The 15712-nt window shown below is 36.5% G+C and overlaps 1 protein-coding gene across 1 annotated transcript in view; it reads right to left on the reverse strand.

The window, feature by feature from the left end:
• Positions 1-375: 375 nt before the first annotated feature.
• WDR36 (WD repeat domain 36) overlaps positions 376-15712 on the reverse strand; it is a 28677-nt gene continuing 13340 nt past the window's right edge. Inside the window, exons 12-23 of the mRNA XM_068177514.1 lie at positions 15533-15687; positions 14338-14452; positions 12951-13116; positions 12558-12666; positions 11702-11781; positions 7945-8052; positions 6456-6553; positions 5185-5327; positions 4720-4836; positions 4409-4490; positions 2073-2260; positions 376-713 (exon numbers count right to left, since the gene is read on the reverse strand). Coding sequence (XP_068033615.1) covers positions 564-713; positions 2073-2260; positions 4409-4490; positions 4720-4836; positions 5185-5327; positions 6456-6553; positions 7945-8052; positions 11702-11781; positions 12558-12666; positions 12951-13116; positions 14338-14452; positions 15533-15687 — 1511 coding nt within the window. The 3' untranslated portion in view covers positions 376-563. The remainder of the gene's footprint in view (positions 714-2072; positions 2261-4408; positions 4491-4719; positions 4837-5184; positions 5328-6455; positions 6554-7944; positions 8053-11701; positions 11782-12557; positions 12667-12950; positions 13117-14337; positions 14453-15532; positions 15688-15712) is intronic.

Consider the following 15712-nt stretch of genomic DNA (forward strand, 5'->3'; position numbering starts at 1 on the left):
TCATTTCTTCATTGCGATTTTATGTAGCCATAGAATCAGAGAATCACTGAATGGCTTGGGTTGGAAGGAACTTTAAAGATCATCTACTTTCAACCCTCTGCCATGGGTAGGGGCACCTTCCACAAGGCCAGGCTGCTCAGGGCTTTGAATCTAAATGTCTGTCCATTGACAGCACAGACCAACACAACAAATGCTTTAGCTGCATGTAGTAATTTTTTCTCCAACTGAAGTGAACAAAAATAGGCAGTTATGCATGTTCTAAAATAGTCTGCCATATGTAGATGTATAAAATACAGCACCAGAAGAAATATTGGAATAGGATGGTGGAATCGCCATCCCTGGAAGTATTCAAAAAAATGAGCAGTCTGGCACTTAGTGATATGGCTTAGTGGACAGGGTAGTATCCAGCAGAACGCTGGATTTGATGGTCTTGGAGGTCTTTTCCAACCTTAATGATTCTATGATTCCAAGACCCAGTATGATTTTTGGAATCCAGTATTTTTGGTAATAAATTGTACTATTCCTCTGAGGGAAATCTTAGGCAGACTAAACCCTGAAGTATTTTACAGCAAAGCACTTTTCATGTATGTTAAAACACACAGACTCTGATTGAAGAGAGCCCGCAAGTGAATCCAAGTTTCTTCAAGGTGCATTGACAATTTGGCTAATTCTTCCAAGAGTTTTGGCTCCGATGAGAGAATCTTAAGATGTAACTGAAAATGAAAACAAGCAGTTAGTGAAACAAATACAGATTAAAAAATTAAGACTGTTTCCCCCATTAAATTCCAATGCTTTACTTTCAGGAAATGTCCCAAATAGGGAAAGGACTCTTTTCCTTCAAGTAACTTCCTCTATTTACTGCCTCCCTTTTGCTAGTCTTTACATGCCATTTTTCATGTATTAGATGGGATAAGGCAGCAAAGCATCTTAAATATGCTGTATTTTTACTAGATCATCTGCTGGCAAGGCTGCTGAAACTATTCTCATCACACACTCCCCTAGAGGGCAACTTTCTTCACTTTCTGACCTGCATTACAAATTCCTTTTTAGGCTAGAAAGGTTAGACAGATGTGCTATGGTCAGTCAGGATTATTATTTTAATTATCCATGTTGCACACATCAAGAATGATGCCAGCACACACTATAGAGACAGAGATGGACAAGGTCTCCTTAGGCGACAAACAGCAACATTGTTAAAACAGAAAGAAGAGAAACCCTCTGAACTTGCAGCAATTATTGCCACTTAATGGATGGAATATTTATTTTCCAGGCTACAATTTAAATCTAGGAGTCTTGATATTGAGCTTTAGTCTGAAAGACAGTAGGTTCAGTCTGGATACTAGACAAAATTCTTTACTGTGAATGTGAGGCACTGGAACAGGTTACCCAGAGAAGCTGTGGATGCCCTGGTATTACATGTGTCTGAACGTTTATAACAATGTTTTCCAAGTAAACTGTTATTAATTGCTTTCACATTAATTTATAAATCAGAGTAATTTAAGCACTTGTACATCTGAAGGGTTTAAATCTTCTGCAGAACCATTTTGTCTCTAAGAGTAACTTAGTAAAGTAATATCAACTTACACACACCCTGGAATCATTTCATTAGCTCTGTGATACTCAACAGGTAACACAAGAATAGCAGCCCACTGACATGGAAAGTGGGTCAGGCTTGCAAAGTCTTGTGATAAATCCAAGAAAATGTCTAATTTATTTCCCAACCATTGTGTATTAAATTGTTTGCTTATTTAAGAAATAGCATACCTTAGTTTAACAATTAACAACCACTAAGAAGTTAGGAATGTTAAGAAAAAAAAAGCCAATTCTAAGTAAGGAATATGAGAAAAAAACCTGTCTGGCAGGCGCCTCTTCACAACATCTTTTGTTTTGCAAGTTCTTCTTGACGGTCACCAAATGAGTTGTCAAATGATTCAATACATTCAGTTAGACATTTTAAAACCATTCTCAACCAAAATCACTTCAGATAATTTGAGTAGACAATTTATACCTTTTTACTGTATAACTGCTATTTTAAATAGGACTAACATAAATTTTATAAGAAAATTTTTTACCTTTAAAAATAGAGCCAGGTACGCCTGAGCGAGTTCAAAGTTGTACTTCTTGCTCAGCATCATCCCAATCATTCTCAGAAAGCTCAGCATCACCTCCACTGAGCCCCCACCTTCAGGGGCCAAACTCCGTAGTTCTACCTCGATATTAGATGGTCCCAAGCTTTTCAGTAAGTCAAGTGGAGCTTTATCTGTGTTAGAACATTGGGGGACATATTATCAGTAACATCTGCAAAACAGAATCTAACTGATCCTTCACAAGACAAGGCTTATTCTAAAATTCTTAAGCAGTGATTATGAATTTCAAGTTTTTACTGTTTCCTTACTTTTTTGTTTTCAAAAAAATGTCTTCCTGTCTTTAATTTACTGTCCCACCACATACTAAAAATACAGATGCACTTTATTTGTAATTGAAAAATACAAGTAACATCTTTGTATTTTTTTCAATTTTTTCCCTCTTCTGTCTTAGTTAAACAAAATTGCTAATCGACCACATAACACTTTCATTTCACATCTCTTGGCAAAAGGATGTACATACTTGAGATTTTGAGCCATTAACTGTGAATATACTCTGAAAGATGGAGAGCATTAATTTTACTAGGCATCTTTACTCTAGATGACATTAAGCAAAACTAGAAATCTTCTGATGCATCTAGCAAAATTATTACTTTTGTTAAGTGAATGCCTGGAGGGTGCTAGGGGAAAATCTTCTTCATAGCAGAAATTAATGCAATTTATAAACTTTCTTCCTCTTCATAATTGTTCCTTCTCAGGACTTCTACCATCCTACCTGATCATCAATAAGGATTCCATCTATTTGCTTTAAAAAGGAAGCAGAAAAAATATCTTTGGTTGCACAATGGAACTGATGGTTATAGTATTTTTAAAATGTATGTGATTGATATTTCTTTTGCTAAGACCAACTTCATGGTAACTAATGGTATTAGGCATTGGTTAATATTCCTCAGGTGGTATAAATCAATATTTGAATCTTAAAAAAACCACTAGCTAGTTTTGAACATAACTGATTTTAACAGTAATAAACAGATGCATTAAGTATCTTTTTTTATGACATTAAACAAACAAAGCATGGAACATGTTGTGAAGTTGATACACAAAGAACATGGAAAAGGTTGCAGCTCAATCTGTGTTCCACAGTCCTGACCTGAGGTGTGAATCCCTGTTTCCACCCCAACAGTAAACCAGGATAGTTTCCAGCAGGATTCTTTTTACTTGCACGGTTAAGTCACGTTTAGAAGAGATGGCTGTAATCTAGCCAGCAAAGAGCCATGGCAAAGAGCCATGCTCCCCACCAGCAGCTTGCCCAGCCAGGATCATGAGGCTCCCTGGATCGTGGCTGTGGCACAGACCCTGGGGCACACCTGCCTGACAGTAGAGGTGGCCTGAGGCATGTCCACATGCTCAAGTACATCAGAGTGCATTTGTTCCCTGGTGGAGCCAGCTCCACAAGGTTTTTAAACATTCACCTCTTCTGAGTGGCTCTGAGGCACTTCAACAGAACACTGTCAATCGAAATACTAAAAGTAAGGCATAAGAACACACCTTGTTTGTGACAGATAATGAAGTTCTGTACAAAAAACGTTTTAAGTGCCCTTGAGTAAGCTGGTCATTTCAAGAGAGTTTAAGCAGGGGTAGAATTCCCAACAGAACTGCTTTTTGGACAAGATACTGTCCATTTACATTTGCAAGTCAGCTATATTAGCAGTCATTTAAAAAAACCTGAGTTTCAATGATTCTGTAGCATCACAAGACAAACATGAAAAACATCTGGTGCATTCCACAGTTTAAGTGATTAAATTTCAAAATAAACTAAATGTTCAAAGAAATCACCTTATTTTTGTATCATTTATTCCTAAGCTTTAAATTACAGGGCAATGAATTAACACTATAAGTTCACTGACTGCCTGGTGATGTAGCCCTTGAAAGGAGAACTTGCTAGGCACATTATGCTTTTCGTGTTTCAGTGAATCACCAGACTATTCCTTACCAAATCGGTCTCTTCCTTCTTTTCTTTCCCTAGAAATAATGCATAGCACTTTTTCTGAGTGATATCGTCACAGTTTTCAAAAATGCTTAATGATGTTAGGAACCCAGTTTTCTTTTAGGGTTTTAGCCACAATTGGGTTCCATGCTGCAGACAAGCTGTAGTACCAATGGATCTTTGATCTGGCTGTGTATTAAGTAATTTTCTTTGCCTTTTATACTGTACTATGTATATTTTTTTCATCACTTCTGTTACAATTCTGACATTAGAAATCACATATGTATCAAAATAAAAGCAGCATCAACATTTTTAGTGAAATATTTCATTAACTTACATTCACTGGTGCTCAGGGCTTCTTCAAGATGAATGTAGAAATCAGATTTCTGCGCCAGTATTCCAAGGTTTACCACCTTTGACTAGACCACAAAAGCATAGCAGTGTGTCCACAAATATGCAAACACATTTTTACAACACAATTACATTATTTTTCTACTGAGAGAATAAGACTTTGAGAAATAAAGCAATAATACAGTGAGTTAAAACTGGTTCTTTAAAGTCTAGTGATTTAACCCAACATGAAAAAGCATTTGAGATTTCTTTTAAAATACTCAATAAAAACACAATTACATCAATTCTTGTTTTTACCTGGGTATCATTTTCCTCCTCTGGTGGAATGTATCGGGGTATAAGACCAGGAAGTGTTGGGATGAAGAAAGGTGCTGACTTTGAAACTTTCGGTGGCTCTCTTGGTTTATTTTTTTTCTGTTAATTAGATATTTGAATAAAAATCATTATCATCATAGTAAGAGCATATGGGAATATTTTGTCTTTCAAGAGTTTAGTTTTTAAAATACTGTGAAAACTCTAAAGACTAACTGAAAAGTAAATATACAAGTAAAATCTTTTACCACTAATTATGAAGTTACTATTCAGCAGAAAAACAGCCCCTCTCCCAAATCCCAGGGACTGAGAAAAGCACCACATAGACTTCTAATGCAAAATCTTGAAAAATATCTGAAAAGCAGGATCAAGTTTCCTGAATAGGTAATGCATTTTGTAGAAATAGGGCAAATATATGGATGTATGCTATTTTTTGCACAGTTTCAGTACCTTGATAATATCAAGGTTGAGGAGATTTTTCCACCTTGATTCCGGTAATAAGGAAAGGGTCACCAGCTGCTCTCCCAGTTGCTCAGGTGAGACATACTCTATCATTTCATCACATGGCTCTTCATCTCCTGACACATCCACATCTTGTAGAAACAGATATCTTTTATGAACATTCATACTCCACATCAGTTTTTTAAAAAAACAAGCCCAACACTTTTATTTTTTTGCAGTTTTTGAATAACAAACGCATAATAGTTATAGACATAGGTGCTAACATAATGAGCTAAAAATCTACAGAAACAATCTGTATTAACCTTATGAAACATTAAATAATTTTAAAATATTATAGCTAAGATGTAGAATTTAATAAACAGATTTTAATAACTGACAAGATTTGTCCACTTTAATTGAAGTTATATAAAAGCAGTTTACAAATTTATTAAAGAAAACAAAATTTTGACAGTAATCCATCTCTCCTCCTGAAAAAAATATATACACAGTAATTGTAGTTCTACATTATTAAGCTGTGAAATCCTTGCATTTAGATCCTTGCTCCATATTCACTACCTCATTACAACCTCTTCATAGGTATGACTGAAGTGGCACATAAAAATGAAGAAAATCTCAACATTAAAGCACACAACATCCCACAAGAAAAGTTATATCATCAGTCACTAGATTTTCTCTTTATCTCCTGTGTGGTCTTGACAAAACATGTCTAGTTTCCTTTCTTTTTGTAAAATATTACTTGGCTAAAACAATGAATCTAATAGACAAGCCTGAAACAACAAAGGAATGTAACCCATTAAGAGCCCTTAGCATCTAAACAGAAACTTTGCATTTGCTGAAGACACAAAGTGGATTAAAGCTTTCAGCTGGAATCAGGACAAAAACATTCAAAGTTCTGGGATGAAATCCCATCTCTCTAATTTAAGTATGTAAAGCAAGTATGTGCTTGCTAAAGCAGTCATCACCATGAGGCATGTTCTATTGGCCAACAGGTGTGCTTCTCCTCCAAATGGAGATGCAAACGTAGGCACTCCAAACTTGGGCAGACAGGATCTCCATCTAGAGGACTTCTGATGCAAAATCACTTCTATTAATTTAGCAAAAAATTCCACTTAGGCCTTTCTTTCACTGGGCACAGGCACATGCCAGGTCATCTGAACCGGATTCGCTTGCCAGCAAGAAAATCACAATGAACCTGTGGCATACAAGCAGGGGAACAAACTGCAAGGGAAAAATAAAATACACTTTCATCTGAGGATTACCTTGCATGGGGCAGGTGCTGGGGAGTGTCACCAAAGATGGTTCATAATCTGCAGGAAGGGGCCGTAATGACACAAGTGAATACAAAGAACGGTTTGACCTGAAAAAATAAGACAGGCATTTTAAAAGGCACCTCCAGATGAATAGGAACAAGTACTTCAGACATAATTTACACTGCAGTCTAATACTGCTGCAGCATGGCAATTCACCAGGCTCTATTCAGGATTAGCTCTCTTCATCTACCAGATAAGCAGGAAATGAAGTGTGACAATAGACTCACCTGAACATCTGAAATACAAATGTTATGTTCAAGCATTATTGACAAGAACATAACAATAATACGCTGCAGGACCTCAATGTTCTTCTTGAAGTGAGGGGCCCAGAACTAAACACAGAATTTGAAGTGTGACTTCACCAGTGCCCAGGAGAGGGGCAATAACTGCCCTGGTCCTGATGGGCAAAAGGAATATTTACCTGTGCTCCACAACCCTCAGTATCAAGCATTTATTTCCAATGTGTAATCTAAATCTATCTTCTTCAGTTTGAAGCCATTACCCCTTTTCCCATCACTCCATGCCTTTGTCCAAAGCCCCTCCCCAGTTCTCCTGGAGCTCCCTTAGGCACTGGAAAGGGCTCTAAGGTCTCCCGAGAGCCTTCTCCAGGCTAAACACATTATGCACAACATATTATGCAAATATAAATGATTCATCCTGCTTTCACAGGATTTTAGGGTAATAATCTTAGCAAATTTTCTTCATGTGCTTGTTTGAAACATGCACAAAAATAATTCTGGTAAATTGCTTCTTTTGTCAATATAAACTAGAGCTCAGTAAAAACATCTGCTGTTATTCACAAGGAAGCACTTTTACTTAACTACAGGAAGGCCTAACAACTGAACACTCCTCAGACAAAACTACGGTCAACGTATATAACTTGGAATAAAAAGTCAACTAAATGGAAAAAAGACCCAAGCCATTTTAATAGTGTGTTACTTCAGAACTGGACCTGAACAGTCATTTGCTTTAAAGCTGTATCAGAGGAAACTGAATGAAATCACATTTTACTTCTGTGCTCATTTATCACTAATAAAGAGAAATAAACACAACTTTCATATGCTGCTTAGAAGTCTCAGACAACAGTACAGCAGGACAAGAAAAGCAATTCAGAAAGAAGCACTATTTGAACAAAGACATTTCAAAGCAGTGGGGGAAATGGAGTTGAGAAAAACTTTACAAATGGCATAACAGGAACTCTTAAGAGTAAGAAACATTTAGGAAAGAGATCATTTAAACAATCTGAATATGTAATTTAACTGTGGAAATTTCATGACTTAGGAATTAGAGCAATACAGAACACCTGTCCTAATTAGAACCAGAGAACACAAAACACTGGAGATGATACTTCACAGGGTAATTCTCAATTTGCAATAAAGGTGATTAAAAGAACTCTGTCCCATCCTAAATTCTGAGTAGAAACAGATTACATACTCACCACAAATAAATTCCAAGATCATCCACATGTGCTGAAGCCAGAAAATCTCCTGTAGGGGACATAGTAAGGCTCACAGCTGCAGAGTCTACCAAAAAACAATCTATGAGACTATGGAGAAAAAAAAAAAACAGAAATTATCAGCAAGAAAAGCTTGTTTATCTGCACACATCTGAATTACAGCTGAATGCAAACAGGCCACTAGAAGTATGGGCACAAACCAGGGTAGTAGAAAAATCCAAATATATTATATAAACGAAGCAAGTGAACAGCACTGTGCAACAAACCCCTTGTCTCTACAAAATGCTCTAAATCAGATAAAGCTGGCACCTCCTTAGACATATGCACCCTGGAGAATATGTGATGAAGCATTCAACTCCTTATGCCTAACACAAACCTTTTACTGGCCATAAATTCTGTATTTCCATTTAGCCCTAGCTGCTCAAACTGACAATTACTGCTCTCAGCATACTTCATGTACACCTGGTTAATACTAGCACATAATGTTTCTAAAGTAAAATATGAATTGTACAATGTGAAGTTTGATTATCTGCAACAGTTTTAGCATTACCATATCTTCAGCCTGATAAACCATTATTTGATAATTTTTTTCATGATTGCAGAAAATTGAAAAAATACCATGTCAAAACAAAGTTAAAATACAACTATAATAACATTATAGTAACATGTTATTATGCAACTATTTAAACAATGAGACATTTAAGTTCTACATGATGCAGTCTCTAGCAGACTTCCACTAAAGCTCAGGTTGCCAGCATTGCTTGTCTCTTGCTGAAATACAAATTTCAGTTACTTCAAATTTTAAGTTAAAGTTTAATTTGACAACTAGTTCACCAAGAGAAACAAAAAGAACAAATGAATAGTGTGAATACTTTGTTCTTGTTTACAGCTCTACAGCCCTGTTCTGTTCACTAACCATAGAAAAAATATTGATGTAACACTGAAGTTTAAAACATAAAATTTTGTGGGTGTGTATTTTCTTAGCTACTGAGCACTCCTGCAATAGTTTGAGAGAGCATGTCAAAAATAAAAGCCTTTTTCCTCTGGAGTGTTTTACTCCCTATGCATGTTCTTAAACAGATGCTGCAAATCTCAGGTAAGAAAAAAATAATTAATCACTTTCAATATAACTTATATCAGATACATTTTGTACACAGTGTACAATGGCAAGAAAAATTTACCCTAGATACTTTCTCTTAGTTTCAAATCCATCTTTTTATGGATTTAAGGACAATCCTTACCTGTAACTGAGAAATTCTGTTCAATAAATCAACCACAAAGAGCTCCAAAACAAATTTAACAAAAATTAAGTTTTTCTACTTGCTGAACTTATATCATGATTAAAATTACAGTCTTGAGGGAAGAAGGGATCAATCTAGTACAGGAAATAAGACACATTTGTGTTTTTTACTCAAGCTAAATGAATCCTGCCTTGGAGCTGAAGGCATCTACCTTTACGCTTCCTGCCTAACTGCAAAACTGTGCCAATGGAAAGTATAATGTTGAGCTTACATTTAACAGGTCTCTTATGCTGTTTTTTCTCAAGTGCCTCATCCATGAACACTCAGCTCATACCCCTGATTCCTCAATTTGTCTATGCAAGCTGCACAGCATAAAGAAATATATGCATAATGCCTGGGCTTCTGCTTGTAACTTTCTTTACACAAAGTCATAATTTTTTCCCAGTTTTAAAAAAGCCCTATGTTAAAAACACGCACTAGGAACTCCTGCATTGCATTACATATGGACAGTTAAACACCACTCCCAAGTAGAAACAGGTGTCCAGTTAATAGATGTTAGACTATTTATGAAAGTCAGTTGGTAATTTTTGTCATGTTGGATTCTAGAAACATGTTCTCCACCTTTTTATAGGAACAATATCAAAGCTGAGGCTTCGGAACATGCAGTTCCAAACTGTGTTCCAAACAAACAGTTCCAAACACACAGAGATGTTTTCTCTGTTTATCAGCCACAGAGGTAAAACAAGCATCAAGCCTTTTATTAAAAGCTGTTCCTCCTTTTCAGTACACTCCTCTGCCTATAGTTATGGGAAAACCTTGCCTTTACGTACTGGAAGACTAATTTAACCTAATTACATTTAAAACCAGGATTTGTCATTTACCTGCCTAGATTTCAGCTTGACCCAAATTTCAGAGACAGGAGAGAAAATATTTAATTTTTTTACATGTAAAAGAAAACAACTGTCAGACTGCTTTTAAATACATTATAAATAGATTCTTATTGTAAAGTATTATGTTATTGAAGAAATGAAAAACATAAGAAACTGATATTAGTTAATGCTGCAATTTTTTGTAGGCATATTACTTTGCAAGAGAAAGAGTGTTAAAAAAGATGAAGACCAGAGTGCTAATTTCCTTCCCATCTGTACAGGATAGATGACACTTAATATCCACCCTGTCCTGTTTTAGACTAGGGGCTCTCATCACACAACAACAGGCCAATTGTTTGTTAAGATGCAATGCACTTCTGGTAGTAAAATGAGAACTTTTACAGCATACAAAATTATTTACCAAACCATGTCAACAAAAATAATCAACCAAAATGAAACCTTTCAGTTCCAGGCACAAGCACCAGAGCTGCGTATTGCACAGCACTACCTTAAATTAAAAAAAAAAAAAAAAAAAAAAATCTATCTGATGCACTGCTGAAAGAATGCACTGGCAGAACGCAAAGTTACTTCTCAGCCTTTTTTTTTCCTGGGCTCCTGAACTTCCTTGTGTGTACTTGCCTACTTCTCAGCCAAACTTTATGCTGGGAGAAGACTACTCATCATGGATCACAAGAGAGTATTTTTGGCAGTTGCAAGTACAAACAAATGAAAAGTGTAACTGATGCAAAGCTGTGCTGTGTTGTTAAAATGAAAGTAAGTGAAAACAGGCTTCTCTTTACAAAACCAACTGAAGTACTGCATCCAACTCTTGGGCCCCCAGCACAAGACACATGAAGTTAGAGCAGCTCCAGGAAAATGACTTAAGGCCTGGAACACATTTCCTGTGAGGAAAATAAGAGAGCTGTGGTGTTCTCCGCCCTGGAGAACAGAACGCTCTGGGGGAGACAACCTTATGGCCTTTCAATACTTAAAGACAGCTTAGAAGAAAGACTCAGAGAGACTTTTTAACAGAGCCTGTGGTGACAGAACAAGGGGCAGCAGCTTTGAACTGAAAGACCATAGGTTTAGATCAGATAAAATGCAGAATTTTCTTATGATGAGGGTGGTTGACGCATTGGAACAGGCTGCATAAACAAGTAGTGCATGGCCCAGCCCTGGAGGTGTTCAAGGCCAAGCTGGGGCTCTGAGTAACCTGATGAGAAAGGTTGCTTTCCACATAAAGACAGCTTGACTAGATCTTTGCTTCCAACTCCAACCACTCTTTGATCCTGTGAAAACTTCAGCATATCACAGTGCAATTCACCTTAAACAATCTCTTGCCCTTTAGATTTCAGTGCTGCTTCCAGACAAAGAACAAATTCACACTCATTCACTCATTCATGGAAACTCCAGGTGCCATCAACAGATTTGAGGACAGTGTTATTCTGTAGACCCAGAAAAAGACATGCATTTATAGCACTAGACACAATTAAAATAGGGGGCAGAGTTTTTATATAATGTGCAATTTTGACTGTCACATCTGGTGACAGATAATCAAGCCAGAAAGCTTTCTGCCATTTATCAGAAAAGGGATTATTTCTTCTGCTGTATGTTTTTAAATTGACTCACCAGCCAGAGGGAAGGTCCCAAGTCTTAATGGAACAGTCCATTGATGAAGTTATCAGCCAACGACCATCAGGACTGAAAGTCTACAATAAAATAGTCAATTTAATGATACAACCAATAGGCCAGTCCCCACAAGAGGCCCTGCCAAGATCAGACTGCTCCCTAAAACCTCGGTGAAATGGTATGGCCATAAACCAAAACTGACATTAACACTACTGGAAGTGAAGAAAGAACAAAATCAGAAGCTTTTTAAGAACAAGCTTAAGCATAAAACACAAGATGTATCTCACTGTTAGTCAAAGCACTTCAGTCCTCACTTTTATGTTCATGTTGGAAACCTATTTCTAAGCCTAAAGTTGAGTAAGTCAGGTAAATACTATTTTAGTAGCATATATAAATAAATTTGAAGCTAAAAACTATTTCAATGAACACTACAATGAACTATTACATAAGATGTAAATAAGGAATTATCAATGTGCTGCATAATCTCAGATCTGTTTTCAGTTTGCTCATCTTTTTTATAAACACATCTGAGATTTCTGCACCATTTTGCTCCTCAATGCAGTCTTCATTATTCCCAGTGCTTTGTTTTGTTTGACTCTCAAATCAGATTGTTGTTATAGTTAAAAGTTATACTTAAATCACAAAGCACATTCAAAAATAGATGGCAATTTGACCAATTTACATTTCCAAACTAATGTGGCTAAAAGTGCTGTGGAGCTGAACTACAGATTTATTGTTCACAGAGTGAACATTATACCCGATGATTTAATTAATACATGCAGAGAAAGCCACCATCTGTAAAATCTGTTAGGTATCTGTGTATGGCACTTGTTACAGGAAATGAGTTAACAATTACCATGTCATTAATCTGTCCATGGTGTCCTGAGAATGTCCTGACAATCCTCCTGGTTTCTATATCCAAAACACTAAGAGTGAAGTCATCAAAGGCAATTCCCAGAATACCACTGCCAAGAAACATCAACACACATGAGAGGGAATACTCAAGAGACAAAAAAAAAAAAAAAAAAAATCCTAACATTGCTCCAGGTATCTTTTAGCCTAAAAATAACAAGTCTTATATTCCTTCAGTCTAATAAAATGTCCTGCCATCCTCTGTCTATTAGTCAGTTGTATTTCAAAGTATTAGAAGTATAAATTCTAATATATTCTAATTAAGAATTCTGGTTGCCATTCTAGAAAAGTGTGTTCACCAAAACAATGTACACATGAATGAACTTCAGTTTCTTACCTGTCTCTGTGAAGCAGAATTCCACTTGGGGAAGAAGAAAGTTCAGTGGAATAAACCAGATCTTTCATTTTGAATTTCCAAAATTTAATTAATCCTTCACTACCAGCTGTGATTACCAGTTGGTTCAATCCATCCACTGCTACCCCTCTAATGGCCCCTTCATGTGCTGCAAATCACGAGAAAATAGAATATTATTTCAGAATTTAAACTTAGCACAGAAATCAGCTGAATGCCAAACACTATTTTGTTTATCTTTGCCTGACTACAATGAATGATCAGCAAGTATATGACAATATGAAAGACACTTGACGAGATGCTCCAGCATTTTAAGTTTTTTTTATCTCTACAGAAACCAAATTGATTTCAAGTAAACACCTAGAATATAAGTAAGAAGTGCAATTGAAGCAGAGTGTTAGATCTTATTTCTGCTTTCAGTTTGGGGAAATTTTTGTGATTGTGAGATTTGAGGGACTTTTTGAATCACTTAAGGAATGCCTCCAAGAGGACCTACCACTCCAGACAAAATTTACAACTTCAGGCACAAAGTCTGGGAGTTTTCCAAAGCTACTTCACACTGCAGTGTAAAGACAAGACATACCTCCTCTGGTTTTGGATCAATTTTATTTCTTAATCTATACCTAGGGCTACTGGCCAGTAAGCAAAATTAGAAAGTTCTTCCCATTACCAACCAATGATCTTATAAACAGACCACTTCATGTTTGCTGAGCTAGATGGCTTTTATAAATCCAGTAAGTCTTAAGGGCTCAGCAGGACTCTTTCCTTGTTTCTACAACAAAAAAATTCAGATCATGAGTGCCAAAAAAACACGTATGAGAGTATATGAAATATACATAAAATACATATGTATGAAATATATATCTATGCAACTCTAAAAAGAAATGTCAGGGCACTGTCACATTACGTCCTAAATTTGCAGCTGGAATAACATCCATAACATCATATGCAAAGAGCTGGACTTGTTCAGGACTTCAATTTTCCTTTCATTTCTAAGCAGGGGGCACAAAACAGATGGGAAAATTTATCTAGGAGATGGAACCCGATAAAACAAGAAGCCAAATACTGGAAAAGTGACTATCTCAAAAAGAGTGGAGGCCAGAGCATCTCATTTAAGTGCTAATCATTGTGGTAATTGGCAATTTTGTTTTAAATAAAACCGAGGATATGCTAACATCAGATCTGTTAAAGTTATCAAGGATCCTGTCCCTCAAGTCAGGTTTCTGACTGCAAGATAAGACAGGGCAGCATAATTAGAAAAACAGAAATTCATCCCAAATTCAACTCAGAATCTACACTAAATTTCCACGATGACAGAACACAAGGTGACTGGTGTTAAGTGCCAGTATTTAGGAAGTTTAGGAGCTCTTACCTGTTTCTTTGCCATAACGCCCTCTGTGAATGCCAGACTGCATGTTATACACATCTACCTGTCCAGTTGACATCCCAATTACAGCAAAGTTACCACACGAGGTAATGTCAACTGCCTTTCAAGGGAATTAAAAAAAAATCAATCAACAACACAAAGCACCTATAAAAACCATTCTTTAGATGTCTGTCAATGAGCACAGTTGTTAGAAGATACACATAGCATATCGAGAATACAAAACACTAAAATGTTTCTTGAGGAAACCTGCACAGAACAAACAAATTACATCTTAAGAAAGCAGAGGGAGAAGCTCTCAGAATGAACAAAGTGTCAACATGTAATAAATATGGCAATGCATGGTTGTGAAAGATAGTGAAATCCTAGCTTAGTGATTCATCAGAAGCAATAGGTAGTAACATCAGCACTGTAAATTAAATAATAAAGATTGCCAAAAATTTAGTCCTTAAGACAAACTATAAGTGTGGCAACTGCATGCCTCTTTCAATGCCTATGTAACCAATACTTGCCCAAATTAGGGTGAGGTCACACAGAGTTTAAATAGGAAGAAACAAAGAAACAGTGGTCTAGATGTCTTTGGAAAGATACAGTCCAAAGAATCCAGTAGTCAAAATAAAACTAGATATTTACAATTCAATTTATCTAACACCTAACTACTAAACATAATGTCAAAAAACCAAGACACAGGAGTTGCATGAACCCCCAGCTAATGAGGTGTGCCACAGTAATTCCTCCTTTAAAAAGCTGGTAAACCTCAGCAAACATTTGTATCCCCATCACTGTGTGTTTGACACAATGTCATTGTATCCAGCTCAAGTTGTAAAGGATTTTTGAGGTAATATCACTCTTAATACTTGGAAATACATTTCTCTGTATGGCCAAAAAAAGCCCAGAATCTTCAGCAATCTGCATTCTCAGAATAAGTTAATTAGCACAGGCATCCAGACAACTCTTACATTGCTGTGGCAGACTAAAGGTAAACACCAACCACCTCTCTGAACCAGAAAGTTAGTGCACTGGCTGTTTAGGGAAAAAAACCAGCTTTTCATAAGACCATAAGCATTACAAACCAGTTCACTGGACACAGTGCTTTTTCATTCTAAGCATTATTTCTGTAGCAACAGGAATCAAAAGAGCATACAGTGTGAAGCTGAAGAAATCTTATCCTAAGTAAACTTACTGTTGCATATATGTCAATAGGTTTGTGTTTGCTAAATTCTTCTGGCCTCAGTTTGTGAGCTCCCATGGAGGTTTTCTGGTAGTTCCAGGTTGTACAGGTTATATATCCCTGATGGCAGGCAACAATACCATCCCAGTCACTCTGATGTGCCACTTCTGCAAGGTAACATAGAGTAATTAC

Source organism: Anomalospiza imberbis, chromosome Z, assembly GCF_031753505.1.
Source record: "Anomalospiza imberbis isolate Cuckoo-Finch-1a 21T00152 chromosome Z, ASM3175350v1, whole genome shotgun sequence".
Taxonomy (NCBI): domain Eukaryota; kingdom Metazoa; phylum Chordata; class Aves; order Passeriformes; family Viduidae; genus Anomalospiza; species Anomalospiza imberbis.